The 26,015-nt window shown below is 40.1% G+C and overlaps 1 protein-coding gene across 1 annotated transcript; it reads right to left on the bottom strand.

Moving 5' to 3' along the window:
• Positions 1-1,364: 1,364 nt before the first annotated feature.
• On the bottom strand, positions 1,365-25,460 carry zgc:162200 (uncharacterized protein LOC558638 homolog). The gene is made up of 10 exons (XM_036579063.1): positions 25,282-25,460; positions 23,859-24,145; positions 18,266-18,478; positions 17,489-17,641; positions 15,637-16,089; positions 12,956-13,855; positions 11,094-11,273; positions 8,140-8,291; positions 4,970-5,309; positions 1,365-3,328 (listed from the first exon to the last, which is right to left on the bottom strand). The coding sequence occupies exons 2-10, from the start codon at positions 24,078-24,080 to the stop codon at positions 3,323-3,325; spliced, it is 2,619 nt and encodes an 872-aa protein (XP_036434956.1). The 5' UTR covers positions 24,081-24,145; positions 25,282-25,460; the 3' UTR covers positions 1,365-3,322.
• Positions 25,461-26,015: the final 555 nt, after the last annotated feature.

The following is a 26,015-nucleotide window of genomic DNA, read 5'->3' as shown; positions in this document are numbered from 1 at the left end:
TTATATTTCTGATACATTTGGATAAAACACTTACAGCTTCATGTATCACAAAAAGTTGGTGTTCCTCAGTGATTTTAAAATAATAATAATAAAAAACCAAGAATGCAATATTTGTAATTTTCTACATCTAATGTGGCTTTGAAACCATGGCAATGGATTTTTTAAAAGCTCATTTTAAAATGGTTTATTGATTTATTGATGGTGTTGGCTTTCATGATGTTCACACCCCGTTTGCATGAACAGCCCACACACTGTCAGCTTTGCTTTAAAGTAAGGCGCTTAAGAATATCAGACTCACTGCGCACCGTCTGTTTACACACGCAGCGTTCTAACCGTCATCGACTCATCAAACGAGACGCTCTAGTTAGGGAGCAGTGACGTCGCCGCTTGTTCCCGCCCACTGCACGCGCCCGGCGTTTCCCTACCTCAGGTATCAGAATCTCCTCAGCGGTTTACCACCGTAGATTTCTGCTCTCCGGGTTTTATAGCCATTTTAATTGTATTTGCTGGAGATTAACAGCTCATATAATGCAGCCACGGTACTTCGTAAGTTTGTAGTAAAGACCACTGTGAATCAGTCTGATCAGGTAAACTTCGCTACAGTGCAGCATTTCACAACAAAACACTCTGAATGACTGTTTTTCCGCTGCACATTCAACTCAAACAATTCAAATATGTAAAACCAAGAACTGACCCAACCAACAGAACTAGTTTCAGTTCTGCTACAGACAACCGGAATATTATTTTGACATGGGTAACTTAATTGTTGTGTAGGTTATTTTATGTCTCTCTAAAGTGTCTAATTCTCTATCTTATTAAAAGCTCATATTTTCCCTCTTGAGTGTGAAAATATGAGAAAAACTCATCATGTGGAGGTTAGCATAAAGTGTCGGTATTAACCTCCTAATACAGCAAATTATCTACAAATGGTTCTTAAACAGCAAATCAACACAACACACCATTCTAGTTTACAGTTTGGTCCTGCAGGACTGTTTGGTGACTTTATCTTCACCTGGAAGAGTAAAAAACCTGCTAAAATGTCATTGGCTTAAGTTGCAAGTACTACCAAAGACATAAGGTAACACCCTCAAGCACCATAAGGTCCTGTTGGTACCAATTTTGAGCAGGTACCAAAAAATCTGTAACTTTTAATACTAAACTGATGGCCGATGGAAAAAGTTCCGGTTTTCTGGTGCCAAAGATTCTGGTACTCTATCCAGTGGAAAAATGCTGTTTGTTTACATCACAACAAATGAATTATGTGCAAAGTTAGAAAAGTCTGTGAAACTGCCCTTTTAATTTATACTCAAGATCTGGGGAAAAAAATTAAAACAGCTAAACATCAATAAAACAGTACAACATAATGACCTTTCAATAACTTTATTCATATCCTACACTTATTTCACAAAAATGTCTGGGACTGGTGTATGAAAATTACATCTTTTTAAAGGAGATCAGTGACAATAAAATGTATCAAAGGGAACCAAAGGGTTAAAAAGGCTATAGAATTTAAAAGGTCTGAACAGGCAAGATTTTCATATTGAGGTAAGACATTATGAAGACCAAAGAACCTCTGTAGCTTACAATATACTTCTTCCATGGAGACCTTTCAATAGTGATTCTTTGTCAGGACAAGCAAAGTCTGCAAGGATAACAACACTGTCTTCACACAGTAACAATGCAGGCCAAGTACAACCACTCCACTCATGTGTTATTAGCATGCTGCTGACCAACTTGCAGGATGGCAAGCTAGCCAGTTTTAACATTTGCTGACAGTTAAATAACTACAAATAAGAAATCTCACAAATACATCCACAACCTCACCGCTCTGACAAGAGCAGTGAGGCCTATAAGTTGCTATGACCTACATTTTTGCCACAAATTATGTCAGTTACCAATAAATTGAAGAACAGGGCAATCAGTAACTGCACAGTAATGCACACAATTGACCTCAAAAAAACAACAACAAAAAAAAAAAACTAAACAATTAAATAAATTATTGCATCAAATACCTACAAAGTCTGTTTAGTCTAAAAACCAATGACGCGCACCACCCAAAACAAAAAAAAACAATAAGGCACTATTTTCAGATCCTATTTTCCCCCCATGATGTGTTCCCTTTAGCATAAACTAGTGCCATATTGCTTTGAGAAAATTTCAACATAGTTTTAATTAAATAAGTAAAAAGAACAAACATGGCTTTGTCCCATACTTGTAACAGAGCATTATTATTTGATATAACAGTGCTGTGTATTTAACCCTGTGCTGAAGATCAAAATTACTGGCAGTATCGTTGACTGGACAACCTTGATTGGTCATGTTTTATGCTTGGTCTGGTTAGCAGCAAGACCTCTACCTCTGCATAGACAACAGTTTCAGCTACTGATCACTTTGTATTAGCACCTCTCTCCACTGAATCTGAGGTACAGAAGATGAAACAGCTTTAAAGGGCAAAGCATCTACTGTCGTCGCAGGATACAAAAAGGTCATCTTTCAGCAAACACAGATGAACCCCAATCAACAGGTTTCGATACAGATGTCTGAAGGACAAAGCACTGGAGCAATGTTATTGTTAATGATGGCGTGAAAGTAGGGAATGTAGCATACAAATGTTATTCTGAACATAACAGCTTTCCTTAAATACCGTAGGACTGGTCAGTTCCAAATGTTGTCACACCATGGTTGTTCAAAATATAAAGCAGGTTCAATTTCCACCATCATACATAAGCCTATCTGAACATGGTAACAGTAGATGAAGACGTCACAGGAAAAGTCTTATCACGTGTGGTCAATTTTAAATTACACACTGATCTCTTAGAGTGATTTTTGGTTTCGTACAATGTCCATGAGAGACTGAAGGCAAGCTGCGAAACTTGCCTTCCTCCAGAAACCCCCATCATGAAATGAGATGAGGCTCCTTGCAGCTTTCAGTTCCTCAAAGCTGCACAACACATGAGCTGACTGACCAGAAAGCGAGAGGGGAAAAAGAAAATTAAGAGAGAAAAAGAATGAAAGTGACATGAGTAAAAAAAAACAAAAACAAAAACAAAGAAATTGACACAATGATAAGAGAGAAGCAGGTGAGAGAAAGGAATGAAAGAATAAACAAATCAACAAAAACAAAACAAAAAAAGATAAACTTTCAGTTAAAAAAAGAGAAAGGACAGATGAAGAGCGTAAGAAAAAGAGAAGCCCAATGTGTTGTGGTCTGTGATGAAGTGGATGGCAGGTCAGGTCTGGAGGGTTAAGGGTGGTTCTGAGCTGGGCATGAACACGGTCCACATACACTGGAGTAGGAGGAAGGGTGGTGGAGGACGAGCTTTCATCGCTGCAAAACAGGCCGAAAGACACAGTCAGTCACATGTAGTCATTCATACACTGGAAACAATGACTGCAAATACAGACAGTGATGAAGAAAGACCAATAAGACATATTCAGGGTATTAAGACAGGTGAACAGGTTCAGCTGCACATAAGGAAATAATGTATACATCAATAACTAAAAATAATATGAATAATATAAAAAATACACATGAGCGAAAGCAAGATTTTCAAGCACCTTGCACAACCTAAGTGTCAGATGATGGACATAGTGTTATCGAGTTCAGAAGGCATTGGGGTTTCTGAAAATGAAAAAAAAACATGAATAAATGCTGACATTTCCTGTGATTTCTTTTCCTTTCTGCTTCCAGGCTTCTTCAGTTTTTAAATAAAATTAGAAAGCAGACTGACTAATTTTCTTAATTTAATTAATGTTCACTTTGTGTATTTATCACAGTTGTTCCAACCTAATCTCTATTGTATGACTGATTAACAAATAATAATGCTTCAGCACCTGTCTGCTGGCTTCTATTATAAATGTGTTTGGAGATGTTCTTCATCGGTATACCAAGCACAGGGAAAGGCGGTATTGCCCATGGTCAATGACGGTACCACACAGATCAGGTTAAATACACCAGAGTATTTTTTTTTAAACTGATGACCAGTGCTGTTTACTTCTCCTGTGCTGTATCACCATCGGCAGTGGATGCTGGATTTCTGTAGAGCTTTGATTTGTAGAGATTTCTGTCTCACAGCAACGGTAAAAGGTTTCTAAGTTAATTTGTATGCAGTATGCTTGTTTATTTGACATGTTTATGTTCACGATTGTTGGAACGTTTCGATTCTGAACTTCGCCTAGTTTGTGCTGATCTGTGTGTTGTGTCAACACCTGCTTGACGTTTTTTGCGCACATCCTGCTGCCTTCCATTCTCAAGGTGTGGATTAGAAAACTCTGTGTTACTAAAACTGGAATTTGATCGATTTGCGACCCTAGAAGACGATGTTGCATTACTGGTAACTGAAGATTTTCGGCTCTTGCTGAAGTGACCGTATGAAGAAGTTTGACTATTAGAGGATGCTACACTCAAGCTCCTCTGAGGTGGTGGAGACTTGGATGAAGAGCTTGATGTTACAGCTGTACGCTGAAAGCGGTTTACACTAGTTGCCTCCATAGAACGTGATTTGGAGATGTTGGACTGCTTTTTGAGAACAGCATGCTCAGTGGATTTCAAATGAGATCTTAGATCATTCTCCTCCATTTTCACTCTGCTTTTTCTCTGTGATCTTATAGAAACAACCGTGTTGCATTTTGACACAAGATTTTCTGCTGAACGTGAAGAGGAAGGCGTGGGAGTGCTTGCTGGTAAAGACGCACGGCGCACCTTGATAAATGTATTATTACGACACGGTGCAGACACTCTGATGTTTTTTGCCTGTACATCGGCAACCTTAGGCTGCCCTGAGAGTATCGCGAAAGGCCCCAAACCACCTGTCGTATCGTCTAACGAGCGAGATGAAACGGATCCGCGGCTACGAACAAATGTTGCATCGCGAGGAAGACCGGCAGACACCAAACTCTGTGTGGAGGTAGATGGTAACGGCTCATTGGAAAAAGATGACGACGAGGAAGAGGAGGAATTGTGTCTTACAGGGCTGCCATGGAGGCTGCGCGAGAGTGCCCTAAAATGGCCACTCATGCTTTGAGGGCCAGAAGAGGACACCATCACGGGGCTGGCACGCGGGCTGCTCCTCATGGGACTCCGTGGAGCTCGGCCTGATTTGGTACCCAGCTGCTTCGTGCGGGAACGTCGTGGGCTGCCCCCGTTACTGTGGGGGAGCAAGGGAGCCTCCAAGTCCTCCAATCGTTGGGTCAAGGCCAGTTTCTGCTGGATGGCCATACGGAGGAGGGAGTTGAGCGTCTTCTTCTCATCCTCTGCAGCAGCCAGCTGCCTTTGCATCTCATCTAATTGAGTTACGTACTGGTCACATCTGAGGGAGAAAGAGAAGGGGCATAACAGAAAAAGGAATGTTTATCACTAAAAAAGACATTGGTATGCTTGAATAATTCAGAATTAGCTATCAGGTATTTCTTCTGAACCAGTTGGCAACAATACAAACAATAGACTACTAACTGCCAGAAGTGCTCATTGCTGTAAGTGCCCACTTGATGGCGCCATACACAAAATTTCTAACACAGATGTCTGGGATGAGACGTTCATGAATATCAGGGAAGTACTTTCCAAAACATGGAGTTTAATTTGCGACAAAGGATCAAGTCTACATACCCTGCCCTACTAGCAGCTTTTTAGGAGTGAAGTCCTAATGACGCGCAAAAAAGAAATAAAAGGCCCTGCAGCCAACACAGGTATAACTTCATTTCACTGAAGATGTTTGTGTGTACTATTTGAAGTGTGTCAGCCCACATAATGCAAGCCCAACTTGATTAAGGGGGTGCATATTCGATTACTAGAGTCACAATCTAATATTCTGCACAAGGCACTGTTTAATCTCTAAGTCCAGAACCAAACCTGTGCTGTTGTAACTAGCACATCAACTTCTTTTCTGAAATATATTTTTAGAATATATTTTTTCTGAGATAAATGGTTTTAAACAGTTTGTTAAAGTGCCTCTGCACAGTACTGTATATATATAGGACTTTTAACCCTGTATTTTGTTGGTTTACACAGTGTGTATATAATGCAGCCTTCAGTGTTTCTCTCTTACTCCCAGTGTTTCTCTCATTTACTCCCTTATTTACTCCATGCACAATTTGTCCTAGACATCCTCTAGTCCAGTGTTTCCCAACCTTAGAGGCTCACTGCATGGACTTTGAATCTGAACAAGCCACTCGAGGGTTGCATACAAAACTGCATAGTACTAGTACACATACTAACCTAATGCACTTCTAATAATCTGCCAGACTAATAGGTACTGTAGTAGGTGGTTTTGGATGCAGCCAAGGACTTCTGAAGATCATTAGCTGGAGTAGGTGAGTCTGACTGCGGCTGGAAGTAGACTTTACAGAAAGACAGAACTCCAGGAGCAGGGTTGGTGAACACTGTTTCAGAGCTTCACTGCTGTGCTGTTCTTTGAGCATATTATTTTCCCCTCTATCAGGCTAAGGAGCCAATGTCAGTTTGTCTGCGCGTCTTTCTGTCCACAAACTATCATGTCAATGTAAGATGGATGGTTTGACCCGCTGCCTGGCTCACTTCTTATCTAACATCTTTGTTAGTATTATAAAAGATGATGATTTAGACACTTTAAGCCTTTTTGCTACAATAGGTTGCACTACAGCCTAACAGCTAATTTTTTCCCCTCACGCTCTGGCAGGGAAATAACAGTGAACTGAAATGTTCTGTGACTGACAGAAGAAACCATAATCGCTAGCAAAAAATGGTTAAACATATGTTGAAAACTAAGATGTGTGTTGCATTAGAGTAATGTCATCTACTTAAATATAAACCACTAAAATGACCAAACTGTACTTCTCTCAGATATAGTCATTAATTATTTAAATAAGGTTTTAGTTAGCCTAATGACTGCAAAGCACTTATCTGATACCACAAATCTGCACACAGAGTACTCGAGCTGTAAGTTTCTCATTCTCCTCGAATAGCTTCTTGCTAAAATATTTCACAAGACTCTGTTCAGTAAACATTAGATGAATGAGTAATGTAACCAGGCATTCTTTTGGATTAAGTGAACAAAAATCCAGCCAGGACAACTTTACTAGTTACGTGTAGCAGACAGCCAACTTTATTCACTCTCTCCCCTCTCCTGACCCAAGCTGTATTCATGTAGCAGTCAAATTTAAAGCATGTTTTTTCCAAAATGGATTAATACAAAGACTAAATATTTTTAAGTGGACTGAAATACACTTAGGTGGATGTTAATATACCTGGGTGCACGGCCAAAGTATAATGTGTAGGAAAAACTCAGCAGTGACACTGAGGTGTTACAAAAACTCCAACAGCACTTCTGTGACTAATACACTTATACCAGCACCACATGTACCAACATGCCCCTACAATATTACTGCTCTGCTGAGAATAGTCCACCACCTAAATATCTGGTCAGAACTGGTCCTATGCTTGTTAGTAATTGTAAACTTATAAAACACATCTATTTAGTAGATATGATATATGACTATATGGCCAATGAATGCAGCTTGAAGGTACTACCCGACCAGAACCCGACTAGGACAGGCAAATGATGCATTTTAGGCTATGCTTGGGATGTTTGTTGATAAATTGTGCTCAGTAACAAATCAAAGTGCTGTAAAACTGTCTGCAATAAGCCATCTCTGTACCTGGGAGCAGGTTTGGATCAAGTTCGGGTTTTAAATTTACCAATACTAGTCAGGCCTGGTTGGGTCTCAAAGCCGCAGGTATGGTCAGGTTCAGCCTTTAATTTCATTACACTACTAGTACAAGGAAGGTGTATCTAACAGCCTGGCATCACCATGCATACATCTAATTTACTTATTCCTGTTACATAATAAGTCTTTTCCATCAGGACACTGTTCCGACATGATCTTCGAACCCTGACATTTGCATCCTGACCACAGAGGCAGGTGGCGTCATGTGCACAACAGGTCAAGAACCGTGCTTGTTAAGATGCACGTGAGAGTTGGGATTGTAATCTGATTATGTTGGTCTTTAGACAGAACCATGTGGGTGCCACGCCTGCCTAATCTCTGCTGCTTCCCAGGCTTCTCCCCACTTAAACTTCTCTGTTTTCCAACTCTGTCTCTCTCCTTCTGTTTGACGAGTGTGCAACAGCGTACATTTTTGTAGGCAATGGGAGTGCCCTGTACCTGCTTGCAAACATGACCCGTAACGAGGAGAAGGTAGCAGCGTCCTCCTTCAGTGCCTTCAGCTCGTTCCTCAGCTTCACCATGGTCTCAGACACCATGCTCTTCTCTGTTTCATACTTGGTCTTCAGGTTGCTCAAAGCCAACTCTGCTGTCTGAAAACAAAAGCATTATGATAAAGAGAAGAGCTCTATTCACAAGACTGCTATTCCCTAAACTGCTATGTTAGAAAACAACTGCATCAGCAATTATTGTAAAGCATTTAGGCTGAAATATATATGATTCAACCAAGTTATCTGCTAAGAAAAATAAGCAAAATAAGCAAGGAAAAAAATGCTGCAGCATTCTAAATGCACACTGCACTCAGAGGTGCATACAGAGGAGCTTACTTGCATGTGAAGGCTAATTAAGTAGATCACATATTAGCTAAATTAAATGAAAGGGCAAAAATATGCAACTGCGACTACTAAAGGATCTGTGCTCGAGAGTGGGCGCAGGAATTTGAGGATTAGTGTGTGAGACAAGGTCAGACATAGCTAGAGACCATTTTGGACAGTGATTTTATATGGCACCACACAAAATACAGATTTCAGACTGAAGAGACTAATCACTCTTACTGTGTAGATTTCAAACAACAGGTTTTAGTGCTGAAACTTGGTCTGTCAATTCAAAATTTCAAATATTCAATATATTCCATAAAAAATGCAAATTACAAAATACAGAAAAAGTTAGTTTGATTGTCTAAAGTACTGCTCATCAAATAGATATGACCTGGGGACAATTTCTTACAAAGCAAACGCAGGGCTGTGTGAAAGTTTTGCTCATCTTTGCAAGTAAGTAAATGTGTTATATGACACTTTCCTACTATGAAACGAGTGCCTTAGAGGGAGCGTTGGCAAGAATGCATTGTTACGGACGTAACTGAGAAGGCAGAGATAGCAAAGCCGGTTCTGGTACAGCATTTTCGGCAACTAAGCTAACTACTCTAGCTGATGTTAGCTAGGTCTGGAAACGGGGAAAATCTTATTTTCTAAAATATTGCAGTATCCACAGAGGGGAAGGACCAGCTCTAGTACTGGCTCATTAGTGCTTCTGAAGAGGCAGCTTCTGTTACTCATCTGACATCAAAAACCTTCCAATTTCCCAAAGCTATTTGTGAATAATGCAAAACGTTTTCATTCCTCTGCGTGTTGCTATTTTTTTGTGTGGTACAGTATTTCCAGCCTCCTAAGAGCTAAATATTAAGTCTACAGCCCTACGGTAACTTTGGCAAAAGCAGTTTTTTCCCCCCACCTCGTGCAATTAACCTAATATCTGTTTATTACCTCTTACGGATACTCAAATATCAAAATTCATCAGAATGCACATCCCTAGTTGATGCCAACAGTGTTTGAGGCTTTACTCTGTTACAGAATTGAATAATTTTTGTAGAATGGGCTGGGACTGGAGAAAACTTGCTCACAGGCTGGATTTGGCCCACAAGCCTCTTTGATGTTCCTGGGTTTAAAGCTATCTCTGCTGCGGCTCCTAACACATTTCAGGCCAGTTAGTCACAAAGATTACAGCTAGCAAACACACAGAACAACATGCCACTGCTGACAATACATAAAAGAAAAATAACAGACCAAATAAAAAATTTAAATACAGCACATAAAATAAAAATAATAAAATACCTAATTATCCCTAATTACAGATTTATACATACATATAAAAGACATTTTTAGACAACCATTATCCCTCTAAACTGAGCATCATTGGTGTCTGACACTGTGAGCTTTTGGGATGCTGGATATTGAGTGATTGAGACACAGCATCTTCTTACAAAAATAGAATTTTTCCTCATAAAAAAGGTTCTCAATTGATTGAACATATTCAAATGTTTGCCAAACAAATTTACATTCAGTTTTAACCAGAATAAGAGCACATGCTCCATTTATATTCTGATATAAACCACCGCCTATGCATCTCACATATTACAGGTTAAAAGTAAAGGTTAAAGCAATGATTAAAAGATAAAGCTCTTCTTAAATACAAAACTTTTACCCTTTAACCTTTCCTGCAACAAGAAAGCAACTAATTGTCAACATGCATTAGAACCAGTTCTAATGAAATGGGAAATCAATATTTATCTGTAGCCTAGTGCCTCCTTGGAGTTGTTCTTGATCAAAGTGCAGAGTACTGCTTCACATAAAACATTAACACAAAAGGCCCATGATCAGTGTCTGGATCAGTGAACAAAAGAGGAGGCTTGACAGGGCACCTTAACAAAGAGGACCATCCAGTGTAAAACCTGTAAAACAAGCTCTCTGAATTAGCTCAAGGCAATGACTTTCTGATCACCTCGGAGGCGGTGATGGAAAGCAAGCGTGCTTACTAAACGTTTTTTTTGTAAATCACGGTACACAAAAAAAGGGTTTCACATTTCAATGACCAATGAAAGTCAGTGAACAGGTTTGACAAATGGTGTGCCTAAAATTTCCATTTGAAACATTTCAGCATTGAGTACCTGCAGTATAGAGCCTGATTTTAGGGTGGTTTAGTTCCTGACCAAGAAGAGGCTAAAGCTACATTCATTCACATTACTGCTTAATACAGATTTCTTTTTTGCTTTGATCTTTCTCCCTTGATGGTTCACATTTGTTTGTAAGTGAACCATATCTGTCTTTAGTGTAAACACGTGGGCTCTGAAAGGCCTGTATGCATAGGTCTGGATCATCAACAACAAAAACATTAACAACCTGGCAGCACAAGCCTTTATCTCAGAGATCACTATCTGTTCATGATGAGGGGGAAAGGTGAACGAAGGCCAGGATGCAAAGATGCTTTAGTAGCGTTTACTGGCAGAAACTTAAGGTAAGCCGCTGCTGCAATGCTGCCAACACCAGATTTCAGTAATGTAGCGTTTAACACAGTGTCAAAGTCTGTTCAACTCGAATGTTAGCAGACATGCTCTGTACCTGCTTGTTTGCCTTCAGGACAGTCCTGAGTGTGGCGATCTGTTCTCTCTTGGTGCTTAAAAGAGATTTGAGCTTCAGCACCTCCTCAAGCAATGCCTCTGCATCACGGTCAGAGTCACTGCTTCTCCCAATTGCGCTGGAGGGCAAGGTGCCACGCTGCCTGCACAGGTCCACAGCCACCTGAAAATGATAAAACCCAGTCATTTTTAAGATGGTGAAAATTTGAGTCACTCACACTGCAGTAAGGTTGAACTGCAGTGGTATGACTGGCGTTAGAAAAGTATGGCAAAACACAATATTAGTGGATTTTTGAGATGGAGATTTATAAATGATTCCAGACTGATTCAAATTTTTCCGCTCAACTCCCCTAAAAGCTGCTTAACAGCTTTTCTAAAACCAGACGTTTTCCTATTAGGATTACATATCAAAGGATCCACCACTGAGATCCTCCCTTTGGGTCAAATTTACCATTAAGGGTGTAATTCAGGACACGCTTGATTAGGCAGTCCAAACAACAAGTTAAGTGACCAATAAGATTTCAAGCATTTAAAACAGAACTGCGTGCAAGAACCGGAAGCAAAAGTGTAACACTTTCAATATGGTAGTCGCATCAGTTATTAGTTGGTCAAAACCATAAATGATTTATTTACAATGTAAATTTTACATCTTACTTATGTGGAGGTGTAAACAAATAGGTTGTGTTTAACCTTGGCTGCATTTCAACAATGGCAGAGCATGCAGTGCCACACTGATGTGCGCTAGGGTGTAACAGTAGAAGCGTACTACAGGAAAAAAGGAAGCATACAATTTATAGTGTCTCTCACATACATATACACAAACAAAACACTAGAACAATGCTACCTATCTAGAACGTTCTAATTAGGGTCAGATACATTTAAGCTAAGCAAGTTATAAGCTAGCAACAACCTCATTAGACCTTCCTCTTACCTAGATATTGCCTTCCATTTGCCTTCGCTAAAGTGCACAACATGGAGGAAAATACCTTACTGCTACAAACTGCTAGGGAGGCACCAACATGCCTGGGAACTGTGGGCTGATATCCGATACTTTTCATGTACATTTTTGCCAGTGCCGATAAACATTTTTCACATAAAATGTAAAACCAGGACTAGATCAACATGGATTAGCATTACAGAGGAATACACTTTGTTGTAGAGGGTTACAAATGAAATATTAATAAAATGCAGACATTAGTGCAGTAGCCCACACAATTTAAACATTCTAATCTATTCTGGTCAGATCTAAATCATGATTTTTTTTTTTTAACAGCAAATATCTGCCAAAACCTATATGATTCTGATATCGTGCATTCCTACACATTGCAATTGCAATATGACTCTCAACAAACTAAAAACACTGATTGGCCTGCACTACTTGGACCAATATTATTCACATCTGTTGGATCATGTACATTCCTTGATGTCCAGAGAGAACATCTGACATTGTTCAGGACACTCACAACACAAAATAAAAACAATTCCGATTCATTAAAGTGCTCATTTGAAATTGAAGAAATTGCAATAGCCAATATAGTGATAATTGCAAATGACTGCAAAAGCCAATAAAGTGATAATGCTTAAAAGGAAACTATAAACAATTTTCCTATTATCCCAAAAAAAGTATCCAATCAACCAAGACGTGTTTGGTGCCCCACATTTGCTTCATTAGTTCTGCACTAGAGCTACAAGGTTAATGCAGTTTTGATTTTGGGTATCTACATACCCTGTTTCCTTGACTACATTAGGCATAAGGGAACAATTAGGTAAATTTAACAAACACTACCATTGCGCAGCCCTAAATTGAGATTTTTTTTTTTTTTAACCAACATTTAAAATACCTACCTGGAGGTGTTTAATCTGGACCCGAATAAGAGCTACCAGGTTCCGCACATTAGTGGGGTCCCTGAAGTCCAGTGTGGGCGACCCAGGACAGCTTCCACAGGTAGGGGAAGTATCTCCACTCGGTCCTCCGAGGTCTACCTCCACAGAGTGGGCTCCCTTCCCCAATGTCTCCCCCGACCGCCTCTGCTTCCGGAAAGCTCCGTGGTGGTGATGAGAGTGCGAATGGTGGTGTCTTCCACCTCGAGCTCCTTCACGATAGTAGTCCAGTGTGACTCGCCTGGGTGTGAGGTTGTTGCACACACACACGTGATGGTATAGACTGGCCAACTCCTCAGAAAATGCCAGAAGTTCCTCCTGCGTGGCGCTAAGGTGGCCCTCTGAGTCTGTGGCAACCCGCCGCGTAGCACCTATCTCCTTCTCCAGCTGCCCTATGCGCTCTTGGTCCTGCCGGCTTGCAGCAATGCACTGGCGGATTTTGTCGGCCAGCTCTTGCGCCTCTGCCCTCCAACGCTCCTTCTCCTGCTTGTAGCGCTCATCCAGAGCCTTGCAGCGCTCGCCGGCCTCCCTCAGCTCATCCCGCAGCTGCATCAGCTCCGCGTTGGCTGCTCTCATTCGGCACTCGAGCACTTCTGCACTTTTGGCGTCCAGCTCATAGAAGTCACCTCCGTTTTTTGCCTCCAGACCATTCTGGTGAGGGCCGGCAGCAAGGCCAGTCATGTCCCCTTGCCCGTCCGTTCTGGACTGGGAAACAGAGGAAGAGGTGCAACCCTGCAGGGCTTCCAAACGCTGGGAGAGTTGCTCTACCTTCACTTTATGCTCATCCAGAACCTCTTTAGACAGGGCCAGCTGCTCCTGGAGGTCTTGGACTGTACTGGCAAGAGTGGCTTTCTCTTTCTCCACCTGCAAAATGAATACAGATAGTGTCACAGTAACATAAGACTAACGTGACGAAAAAAATAAATCAACTAAAAATAACCATCTTTCATTTCCGAATTGTTAGACACATTCTCAGATGCAGACTAGAGATGCACTGATATAAGAAACCCGATACTTTTTCCATGCATGTGCCTGCCGATGCTGCTACATGAACATTTATAAAAAAAGAAGGGACTAGATCTATCTGGATTAGTATTACACAGAAATGTTTGCCTTATTTCTTTAGGGTTACAAATACAGTAAAATGGGGAAGTCATCAAATACAAGTTTTAAATCTCAGGTAAATTTAAGAAAACATTTTTTATAAGCAAATATCTGCTGATACTGTCATGATTCTGATATTATCGTGCATCCCTAATGCAGACATTGCAGAACCTCAACAACTCAGGAGTTTCATACTGCCAGAATCATCATTGGCAATTTGTTCAGAGCTGCATGTAATTAAAAAAAAAAAAAAGTAATTCGGCATTTAAAAACATGTAGTTCATAAGGGAACACATGCAAGGAGTACTAGAAATACAAAGAGAACCCTGCCAACGCAACTAATAAAGCTAACAATAATAGGGATACATAGGGATCAAAACAAAACATTATATATGCATTATATTCCCAGTAGAAGAAAAAACAAACAAACAAACAAACAAACAAACAAAAAACTTGAAAGATGAAAGCTGCTTTGGCAAGAACCATTTCGAAACACTGTCAAGGCTGATTTTTCAGGCCTTCATGTAATGAGATTTTGAACAGGATGTGGTTTTAAGCAGGAAGCAAGTTTCATGCCTCACATGGAGTCACTAGAAGTAATGTCATTTGATTTAAATAGAGCTTGGCTGAAGAATTTCAAACCAAGCTTCCAGGTGTTATGCATTTAAAAGAAGGGAAAAAAAAGACAACACTTTGATCTGATTTGAGGAGGAGGAGATGTCCTTGGGGCAGTACCCTTGCAGAAATTTGAATAAGTAAAGAGTCCAATTTGAGAAGTTACATTATTTGCACAAACCACAAAACTTTTTCCTGCATAGAGGATTTTCTGTGCAGCACAGGTCCATGGTAGAACAGAAGCATGTGTGTGAAGTGCAAGAGATAAAAAGTGCAGTTTGAATAAGCCAAGTCAAGAGATTAAGTGACACTCAGTACACCCACATAATTCAGCAAAGACCTTTCAAATAATGAACTCATCTTCTGAGCTCATTTGCTTACTGGAAGGTATTTAATGAAGCAGGATTTCTCAGGAAGCCAAAGAATAAAACTGGCAAAAGGATGACTTCAGTTACCCTGCGTTGTGAAATGTATATGAACCTCTAACAGTTTGGAATCATCGTTCATATGTTAGAAATAATGTTTTCAATAATGCACAAACAATTTGGTTGCAGAAAAATGTTTTAAATGTTTATAAGATCACCCTGTAATAATAGCATCAAGAATCCAGTTATATATATATATATATATATATATACACACACACACACACACACACACACACACACATATATATATATATACACACACACACACACACACATATATATATACACATATATACATATAAGTTGTTAATTTTTTTTATAACTTTGCTGTTCCCAAAACACTTAAAATATTACTCAAAATATTTCAAGTTTCTAGTTTACAATACTTAAATCCATTTCATATAACTTATTTAACAAAGTATTAACATGGCAAGTAATTCCAAACTTTTGAATGGTATCGTATATGATTGTATGGGTATGTATGCATCCTCCACAGACCTGCAGCAGCTGCTGTTTAAGCTTCTGGCTGTCAGACAGGTGTAGCTCGCTCAGCAGGTCAGCCACTAGCCCTGGAGCCTGAGGCCGGAGGAAGACGTCACTGCTCCTTGGAGTGGAGCACCGCTGCTTTTCACTTCCTTTGGAGTGGTTGTAGCCACTGTCCTGCTCCGCCTCCTCTTCTACTCCCGCCTCCTTGTCCCCCCCACCGTCCAAGCTGTCATCTAGTTGCAGGTCCAGGTGGACCACCGAGTCAAAGGGGTTGAGAGTTTGTGCAGCCAGTTCCCTCTTCAGACTGTTCTTCTGCTCGCGCTCCTCCTTCAGGGCCTCGAGGGCCTCATCCAGCTGTCGCTCTGCAATCTCCCTCAGCCGGCCGGCCTCCTCCAGCTGAGCCCGCAGCAACTCCTGCTCCTCCTCCTTCTGAGTCAGATCCACCTTCAGAGCCTCAAACTCCACCTGGGACCAGAGAGTGATCACAAGCAGGGGTGAGAAGTGTGGAGGCTTTCAATTAGATCAGTTCATTTTTACAATTTTACTGTAATAATTAGATAAAATGGGGAACAGGCCTGTTACAATTATATAACCGCCTTGTCGCTTCTGGTTGGCATAATTCATCTATAAATGGTTTATAAGCTCTGTATTATTAGGATACATTCCCACACTCAAAATGTGATCACACTGTTGATAATGCAGGCTATAATAAAAATTGCACCTCTTGCAATTAGAAAATTGCAAAATTGCAACGTCAAGATAAAAACGACGATTTTTCAGCCCCGTGATAAAGCACAGAATTTAAAGACATTGTATTTTCTAACGTGTACTGAACTGATTGTTTTTTTTGCCCTGATCCAACCAGTTCTACAGAGTGTTAGATTATAAATATGCTAACATATGCTAATATCCTTGGGTGGTGCACAGGCGTATTTGCAAGAGATTCACCTGAAAGAAACCTAGGCCTGTCACACTTATCACATAATTGCCTAATAGCGGTTACTTAAGAATATTCGCATTTATTAGATTTCAGTCACATCAGGCTGTAACAAACAGACTGTGACTTTAGGACATTGACACAAATAAAAGAAGAAATGTGTGTGTAAAACAAACAAACAAACAAACAAACAAACAAAAAAACAAATATATTGCCTACCATATTCAAATGACAAAAGAAAAATCGTATTGAGATACTTTTGTTTTTGGATATGAATTGCAATTATTGAGAATCACGGATCCCATGAAAACAAAGTGTTTTTTTAATTTGTTAGCGATGTAGCTAATTCTAGTGTTTCGGCACATGTGCTGGCAGAATAAGTTTTTCATTTGTGTCTTTTGGTTTACGAGAACATGTAGCTTTACTCAGTTCCTAGCTCGACAATTGTGTGAGTGTTCTCAGTACTGATTCAAGAGTGCAACCAGTAACCGCTGCTAATTAAACATAGCTAGACAGTAAGGTGGCTAATCAGCCAATATGGCCACTTTAGACTTGTATTAATAGTTGCAAATAATGAACAAGAGAAGACAGATAATTAATCACAATTATTTATGTAACAATCATTAGCTAAGATTTCATAATTGTGACAGCCCTAGGAAAACTTTTCCGTTATGCAGTCAAACTTGTGGAGGGCTACTGTCAAGAAACAGCTGAGACAGAGCTCTTACAATAGGAGCATTTGTATTGCCCTGGTCACATCTAGAAACACACACACACACACACACACACACATACAGTCACAAGACACCTCTCACCAAATCCCCTCAACAAAGGCTGACTTCATGCAGCAAAGATTGGGAGGCAGATTAGGGCAAGGTTCAGCTTCAGCACCTCACTGTTTCACAAGGCTAGAAAATAAAGACACACCTGGTTTTCTTTGAGAACAGAAACTTGTTTCTGCAGGGAGATGTTCTCCTCCTCCAGCTCACTGTTGTCCTGAAGCTGCTGCAGCTCCCGTACCTTATATTCCTTCAACTCCTCTCTCACATGAGTCTTCTCGGCGTCCAAACACTCACACTCCTACAGAGGGTAATAGGTAGAATAAAAGGTAATCAAAAGAAGCAAGTTAGTTTGAAAAATATTTGGCATATTAAGCCTACAATGAAGCTGACACTTTTATAAAACAATTATGCAAACTGAAAGGCTAAAATAAAGTTAATGTTATGTAGTGCAAGGCTTAAAGGAATACTCTACTAAAAAGTATGTATTACACCATGTGTAACCAACACCATATGTGCAAAAAAACACTGCTCTTTTAGCACTGGCTAGTCAGCTGCGACCTCCATCTCTCATTGAAACTGAAATTGAAACCAGGCCTGGTTTTGCGTTACAATACCTGCAACAGACCAAACCCTGCAAAAGAATCCATCATTAGGGGTCTGTTGTCAACCATTACTATGATCAGATCTTCAAAAGATTCCAGCAGAGGTTCTTTCGAAAGCAATTCATGTTTCTTTTACACATTAAAATTCCTGAATAGCTAATATGCCTGGCAGGCATTGCTGACAACCAAGGGGGTAAAACTGCTACAACTAAAATATATGGATGGTATCAATTTCAGCAAATAGACAGGGGTAACGGTAATGAACATGTGTAAGGAAATACTATGTTTTATATGGGACTGAAAAACTATCCTTTGCGTACCTTCTTCAGCTGCGCAGAGACGTTGGCCAGCCTCTCATTTTCAGCTGTAGTATTGGTCAGTGCCATACGAGCCTGCTTTAGCTCCAACTGCAGCTCCTCCATTCGTGTTGCCATGGCAGCCTCCTTACTGGCCGTCTCCTGTAGCAGGCTCTCCTCTCGACTCTCCCCATCTGCTGCAGCACGCTTTTGGCTGTTCACAGAATCAGCAAGGGCCTACACACATGCACATACACATGAATTAGATATGAAACATTGTTTAGTTGATTCGATGAACAAATGATTGACTGCTTTATTTGTACTGGATGAGCCATTTCAACTTAAACAGTTAGTATTTAGTAATGCAAAAACAGACGTGTTCAAACTCCAATATAAGGCGTATCACTTATATATAACATGCATATTCTTTTTTTTTTCTTTTGCACTTCTCTATTAGTGGGGAAAAACTGGCCTTTAAGATAAGCTTTACTGAAATTGATTTATTTGGAAGAAGCTGCCCACATACTCACCAAATAAACAAAGTAAACTGGGTATTGTGGCTTACTGAAGCGAGTAGAGTCCCCCTCCATACATTAACAATGCCACTCCTGTGACATCACATTCCTGCTCTGCTGGCAACCAAGAAATTGCATGTTGAGGCCCCTTTTGTACTTGGGCAAATACTAACAAATTTACACCAGGTTTTCCCACCACTATGCTCTGAATTACAATGAACTGGGCCTAGCTGGGTCATGTGCTATTAACGTGGTTTCATTCTTTTCTGAACATTTAGAGAAATTTGAGAGGAATGTGGTAATAACAGGTTAAGAGTGGTGACTTTAATCTATTTATAGGAAAGGGGAAAGTGTCTGCAAACACATTCACAATGTATGGGACTGCTGTTTTGCTATTAAAGACATAAAACAACCACTTCATTTACATGTAGTTCAAGAAATTGAAACACACACATAAGCACTTAATTTTTTTTCTGTTCTGGCTCGACTCCAGCACGCTGGATTTAAAACAAAACAGTGACTATGATTTTGGCATAATTAATGGCTAAATAATAAAGTCATTCAGAATGAGTTTGATGCCTCTAAAAGAAAGTTACTGCATGAAATGGTTTTGGATATGCTGCCTGATGTCTGAAACATTGATTTATTATATGTTTTGCGATAAAATTTTGCCATTATACATAATTTGGGAGAGGGAGAAATACATGCAAGGCATTGTTAGACAATATAGGCCCCAAAGAAAAGTAACGACCATTATACCACCATCAACTTTACATACAAAAAAAAAAAATCAGAAAGCACATGTAGGTTCACTGGTGGTTTTATAAAATGTTTATTATAAACATATTTATAACGTTTATATCTGTGTTGTAGACATTTCTCTTCTGGTTCCTATCGCCATCACTATAAAAAACACCAGAGCTGGTAAGTTTCTCTACAAAGAACCATTTCACATCAAACCACTCTTAAACACTTTGTTTACATCTCAACCGCTGAATTATGCAGAAACCTGAAAACATTGGTGGAATTCCGCTTTAAACTGCAGAATGCCTGATATAATTCGAGGATATTTATACACCAAGTGAAGCATATTAGGAACACATCCCTTTTTATACACACCCACTTCAGGGAACCGTAAGTTATTTGATAATTGGCTGCTCAGTCGTTTCTTGGCCATCTGTGTTGGTGCATCATTAGTTCATGCACAAGAGAGCTAATAAAAGCTCCAGAGTTGATTCTCAGTGGAGCATTTGCATGAGGGTGCATTGGTGTTGTCTCTTAGCGGGCAGACCAAAGAAGTGTCAATGCCAGTAAAGCAGTAAGTGTCAATGCCAGTAAACCATCATGAGACTAAATTATTAGAAGGAATCAATCAGAGACACAGCCAAAATATATGGTGTGTCAAAATCTATGTTTTCAATGTTGTTTAGAACTATGCGCTCTCAAGCTTTGCAAATAACAATCTTGCGGACCACTGAGGACCACAGTAGTAGATCTATTCCTACATGAAGAAAACGTGCTGAACAGATCAAAAGCTGTACCTTAAAAGTAGACATTTTGAGAATGACCTCAGTGGGTTCAGTGCATGATCCAAACTGATAAGAGCAGAAAGAGAGATTTCAGAGACAGCTGAGGCAGGAATATACAGGCCATCAAAACTACGGGGACACTTTCTTGTGGGCCAAGCTCTGTGCACTTGTCCAATCACACAATCCATCTATAAGCCCCTCCCTCACCTCTAAAATACAATTCCTCTTTTATCTTCTGTATACATGTAAACCAAAGAATTAAAAGTCATCTGAGCAAGACACAGCAAAAAGCAACATAAAAGACAAAAATAAACTAACAAAAAAATAAAAACAGTATACTTTATAGATGCATGGAGCATGCTATATGGATAGAATGATAAAGCACATTAACTTGTTTTCAGACTGTTAATAATTACTTATTAGCATGAAAAGCTCTCTAGCTAGCAGCCATGCTGTTAAGGAAAAGGGATATTCGCTCATGTATGAAAAAGGGTTGCACAAGCATAAAAAGCTTATTGACAAATTCCCACCTACCAGCTCTCCCTAATGCACAATACTACCAAGCCAGTCTAACGGCACCTCTCTGTACACATGCCTTCAATTGGGTAACATTACACTGAGTGATGGAGGAAGAGGACAGGCCATCTTCAGGGTCCGCTTTGAACTCTTAGACTCCTGGTTGGGTGTGGCATCAAACTCGTGATCTCCTAACAACATGACAAATCTAGAACTGAAAATGGCTGGGAAGAGGCCTAACATCTGGTGAAATTTACAGGTCGCAGACTTTAGGTAACTGTCAGGAATAGCAACATGCTGAATTTAAGACCACTCAATTGTGTGGTCAATCAATAGTTCACCCAAATGTGATGTAAATACCATGGAATTAAAGCTGACAATCTGCACCTGAAACACAAAGCCACCATTTCATTTCAAATACAATGTGCTGGATGGAGTACGGAGCCAACAGAACACAACTGTCACTGTCCTATTACTTACGCACATCTTTCTGGCTTAAGGTCGCACTGTTCCAAGTCTTTTAAAACAAGCATGCTGTCTTTCTACCACGCTTTAATGCACGCAGAGTCTCGCAGACATATTTCATCCTACCACACTCACCTACTTTCTAGATTTCATGCTCTGCTAATCAGAGTTACAGACTGAGCGAGAGACGACCCCGGTCATCTCACCGCTGGCAGTTTAAGTATTTATGTACGTATTCATAAATCATTCACCCTTTCATAGATGCTACAAAGCATTCATGTTGTGCATTAGTTGTTGGAAGCCAAGGATGGTAAACAGTAGAACACATACACCGCAAAATGACCTAAATCTCTTGATACTTTGGAAAAAAAAGACAAACAGAGATTCTGGAGGGGGCAGATTTCTGTAATAAATCGGATAACACTGAAGCTTTATAGTGAAACATGCAATTAAGGTTTAAAGCTTGGCTGGACTTGGCTTTGCACCCCAGAATGACTAGCATTAATATGTTTTAGGCTGACTAAACCTTGGCTCGTACCAATTTTTTTTTAAATCCTGGGCCTGCTTTGTTTATTTTTACTCACCTGATTTAGTACAGTATTAGCACTGCAGATTTGAGGTGAATTATGATGCTAAAATAGAGATATAAAAAAACAACAACAACAACAAATAAAAAAAAACATTCTGGGCATATATTCCACCGGAAACCACAGCATCGATGCTGAATCATTTTTAAAATGTTTAATTTTGTGAACATTTTAAATGCCATATGAAATGCCTTTATTACAGACAGCTGGACGATTAATTACATAGCATCGTTCATTGGGGAGGCAAGGGAACAACCCAAAAATTCCAGTCGCTGCCCAACCCTAACTGTCCCCCCTATATATGGCATCAAGCTAATTTTAGGAGGTTAGGAATTCAATGGACCAAATTGTTTGATGGCATCTGAAGTGTTGCTGAAGGGACAAATTGTTCAAAATTGGAACATATAACCAGGCTGACGCTCATTCCTGCTCCAGACAAAGCACTGCTTTGAGTAGCCACTTTCACTGTCATCACCTACCTCCTCACAAGGGCTCTGACTCAAGCAGTGACTCAAGGGAAAGAACAAGATATGGCCTCCTTATTTCAGTCTTAGTACTGCTGATTAGCTGATTTTCTTAGAGAATCATTAATTAGTACAACATGGTTATCATCAATACTCAATGGGTTTGCAAGCATTTCAAATACAACGTGCTGGATGGAGTACGGAGCCAAAACAACAAAACTGTCACTGTCCTATTACTTACGCACTAAATTTACCAGTCTTTCTGGCTTAAGGTCACACTGTTCTATAGGGGTGAGAAAGCATATTTGAGCCAGCCCTGCAACACAGTACGACCACACTGAGGTCATGATTTGTGAACATGCTTCAGAAAAGGCTCTCTAGGACATTTCTCCCCTTCACTGCCACCCAACGCAGCCTTCAGACAGTCAAAAAAAAAAATCACTTCTGGTTAAGATTTTTGTCTCTGTGAGTGAAACCCATTATGCAATCACACGTCATTTCAAATGCTACGTTTCTCTGTGACAAATAGAGAAGCACCCAGCACTGTTTTTGGCTCTGTTTTCAGTGCAGTCCTTCAGGAAAAGCTCTGAGCAAGGGCAGTGTAGGGGCTGACAGTGGCTGGAATAGCGTCACCACAAATGAAAGACGGTACTGTTCCCACATGTAACACAGTCTTTCTCTACTGAGGTTCTATCCTTACTATCAAAACATGGCAACAGTTTCTTCATGCATCGACATCCATTTGAAACAGGGATGTTGCCACTTTTTGGCACAAACCTTTTACCTCCAAAATGGTAGTTTTACAGGAGAAGAAAAAATAACTTTATATAAGTTTAAATGTAAAGAGACATATTTGTTAATATTTTGATTTTCAAAATATTAACAAATGTCTAACCTTTATTTGAAGTACAATGATTGAAAGAAAAAACAATAACAAATTTCATCAAGAAATACAATTTTTAAAAAAAATAAAACTATGTGTGCCACAATTGTTGGCACCCCTAGAAAGCCTTATGAGTGTAATCTAAGTGAAGTATATTCACACGCATATTTTATGTTTTAAAAGTTCCTCTGAGAGATCAGGAACACTTAAATGGTCAGCCATGACAAAATTCACGGTTCCTTCCAAAAGTGTAGTTATCTCTGGCATTAAAATTAACAAGAATTAGTGTAAATGTAAAGACCAGTATGAGAATGAAATTACATTCTTACGTCAATCCTCATAATTCTTATTTCATTTTTAAGCTTTGCATTATTAATGTACTCAAGGGGCTCTAAATGCACATTCAGATGAAGTGAACCTCACAAAAAGGGTAAACTACTTGTGCCACAGCAGAGAGAAAATAGCATCATTCTCAATGCTTGTTCACACACTTGGCTCTGCAGCACAAAAACATTTAAGGACTTCCCTATGGCGTAAGGAAAACTCCACTCAGCAAGAGAAACACTACACTCAAGCCAAGAACGGCACTTGTCTGGGAACTTCCCCAAGCTACAAATCGCTCAATTTCCTAGCCATCATGCTGTGTATGTGTACTGACCTCACGGAGCTGCTGCACCTCCAGTTTAAGGGCCTCATGCTCCTCTTCCAGCTGGCTGTGTCTGCTCTTCAGCGCTGCGCTCTCCTCCAGCACAGCCAGGCCGTACCGAGCAGCTTGGAGCTTCTCTTCGTTGGCCTCCTGGAGCTCAGCTGTCAGCCTCTCCACCTCAGCCTGGAGGCTGATTCCTCCTCCTGCCACCTCCACATCTTCCTCCTCCAGCATCCTGCTTCACACCTCCTTACGTGTCACTCCACAGCACAGAACACAACCCCTAACCCCTCATAACCCTGCCAGGAGAGAGGGAAGGTTTACAATCAGGCTCATGTACAATCAGAGTAATCATCTTAAAAAGTTAGACCCTCGTTGCTACAAAATACCCAGTCAATAAGCAATGAAACGAAAGATAAACTAATTTCTGACCACAAAGGACCATGTCATTTTATTAAGAGATTAGCCAACCAACAAAGCTTACATTCTGTAAAGCTGTCCCCTCCCTACGGCCCTGCAGAATGGGATTTAGATTAGCAGCTTAGAAGACTTTGGTCACTTTCACTGGGATTTTCTCAATGGACAGCAAACAGTACTGCATCCAGGAAGCTTTAACTAGAGGTTATGGTCATATAGCTACATATGATCATTTGAAGAGAAGTATCTCGTAAGCCCGTAATGATCATTAGAAAGAGCGTCACATTTTATATTCCTAGTCAAACCTAACAATAAACAATGTTCTTAAAACACATCACAGTTTCAGTTAGGCAGATACTTATAAGTTAGTGTCTGGCCAGCTAACAAAACAATGACACAATAGGGAAGGTTCTCTGCTTATGAAAACAAAAGATGAAAATAGAGATATACAGTGCATTGGCTTCCTCTAGAAATGAGAAGTAACGTTATCCAGTTAACCTAGATTACATAGAAAATGTTATCTGAATGAAGCTGGTAAATTTAGAAGAGACTCTGCGGCTGCTTGTCATTGGAAAACCGCGCCGTTTAATTTTGCTAACTAGCTAACGGACTTGCCCTTAGCAAGGAAGCTAATCGAAGTATCATTTGCTAACTCAGTCTGATGAACTGCTCTCTGCCAGCCAGCAATTCACACTGTTAGTAACGTTAGCTAACTAGCTGGGCACGACAAGTGAAATGAGACGGTAAGATGACCGCCAACCTCCAGTGATAATTAAGCTTTAAACAACACTGAATATCAACACAGAAGCTAGTCACACAATAACTGCAATTTCACACCAAATAGAGGCTACTTTCAACTGTCAGCAAATCTCGCAAGAGGTTATAGTCACTCGCAGCACCAGAAGCAGAATGAGCAGCTAGCTAGATAGCTATTTAATTAACGCTAGTAAGCTAACGTTAGCTAGGTTAACATAGCTGATGCTGCAAGTTAACCCAGCTAGCATGTACTGTCTCTTACCTGTTTTAAACTGTGTCTGAAGGGGACCATACGGTGTTTCAGGACCTATTTAGCGGGTGGAAATATTACAGGCACATTGGCGGTCCTGATAAGCAGCCAGTGTTTCTGAAAGGCAACGAACTGTGAAGACACAGCGCTGGCTGGAGATGTTCTGTTAACAGAGACAGGCGGTTCCTCCTTGCGCGCCGCAGTGAGGTTGAATAGTCGCCGCCCCTTCGGCTCCTCACGCTTCCTTTCACAACGTAAGAGCCCTCAGCTCTCAGGCTTTGTCCACTGACACAAAAGTCTGTAAAAGCTTAGTTTTTTATTATTTTTTACCAGGTCATAATTAATGTTTATATGAGCATTTTCTAACTTCTCTTTGTCCCTTAGAATTAAACAGCCTTATTTGTTATTGTTCCTCTTTAAGACTGATATAATGAGCTCTGTTCTGATTGGCTGCCCTGTACTTTGCCACATTCAAAAAGCACCCTGGGTTGAAACTCTCCTTATAACTTCAAAATGAATGACCGCAAAGCCCCACAACTACTTTGCCGAAGCACATTTCGCATTTATTACAGCAATAAGTCTTTGTAAATAAGTCTTTACACGTGGACTAATTTTATCCCACTCTTCCTTGCAAAACAGCTCAAACCGTCTACGGCAAAGATCTTCCTTTTTGAAACCATCCCTTGGTTGACTTGGATGTGGGGTTTGGATCATGACTATGCTGGAAAGTGCCAGTCCTCTTCATC

This window comes from Colossoma macropomum, unplaced genomic scaffold, assembly GCF_904425465.1.
Source record: "Colossoma macropomum unplaced genomic scaffold, Colossoma_macropomum, whole genome shotgun sequence".
Lineage (NCBI taxonomy): Eukaryota > Metazoa > Chordata > Actinopteri > Characiformes > Serrasalmidae > Colossoma > Colossoma macropomum.
This window is presented reverse-complemented; position numbering and strand designations above follow the sequence as displayed.

Excerpts from the sequence above, each read along its gene's own strand:
- zgc:162200 (XM_036579063.1), bottom strand. The coding sequence starts at position 24,080 with ATGCTGGAGGAGGAAGATGTGGAGGTGGCAGGAGGAGGAATCAGCCTC. Across the intron at positions 11,274-12,955 it reads TCCAGATTAAACACCTCCAG|GTGGCTGTGGACCTGTGCAG; the intron begins GTAGGTATTTTA and ends TATCATTTTCAG. Across the intron at positions 5,310-8,139 it reads CGGGTCATGTTTGCAAGCAG|ATGTGACCAGTACGTAACTC; the intron begins GTACAGGGCACT and ends TTTCTCCCTCAG.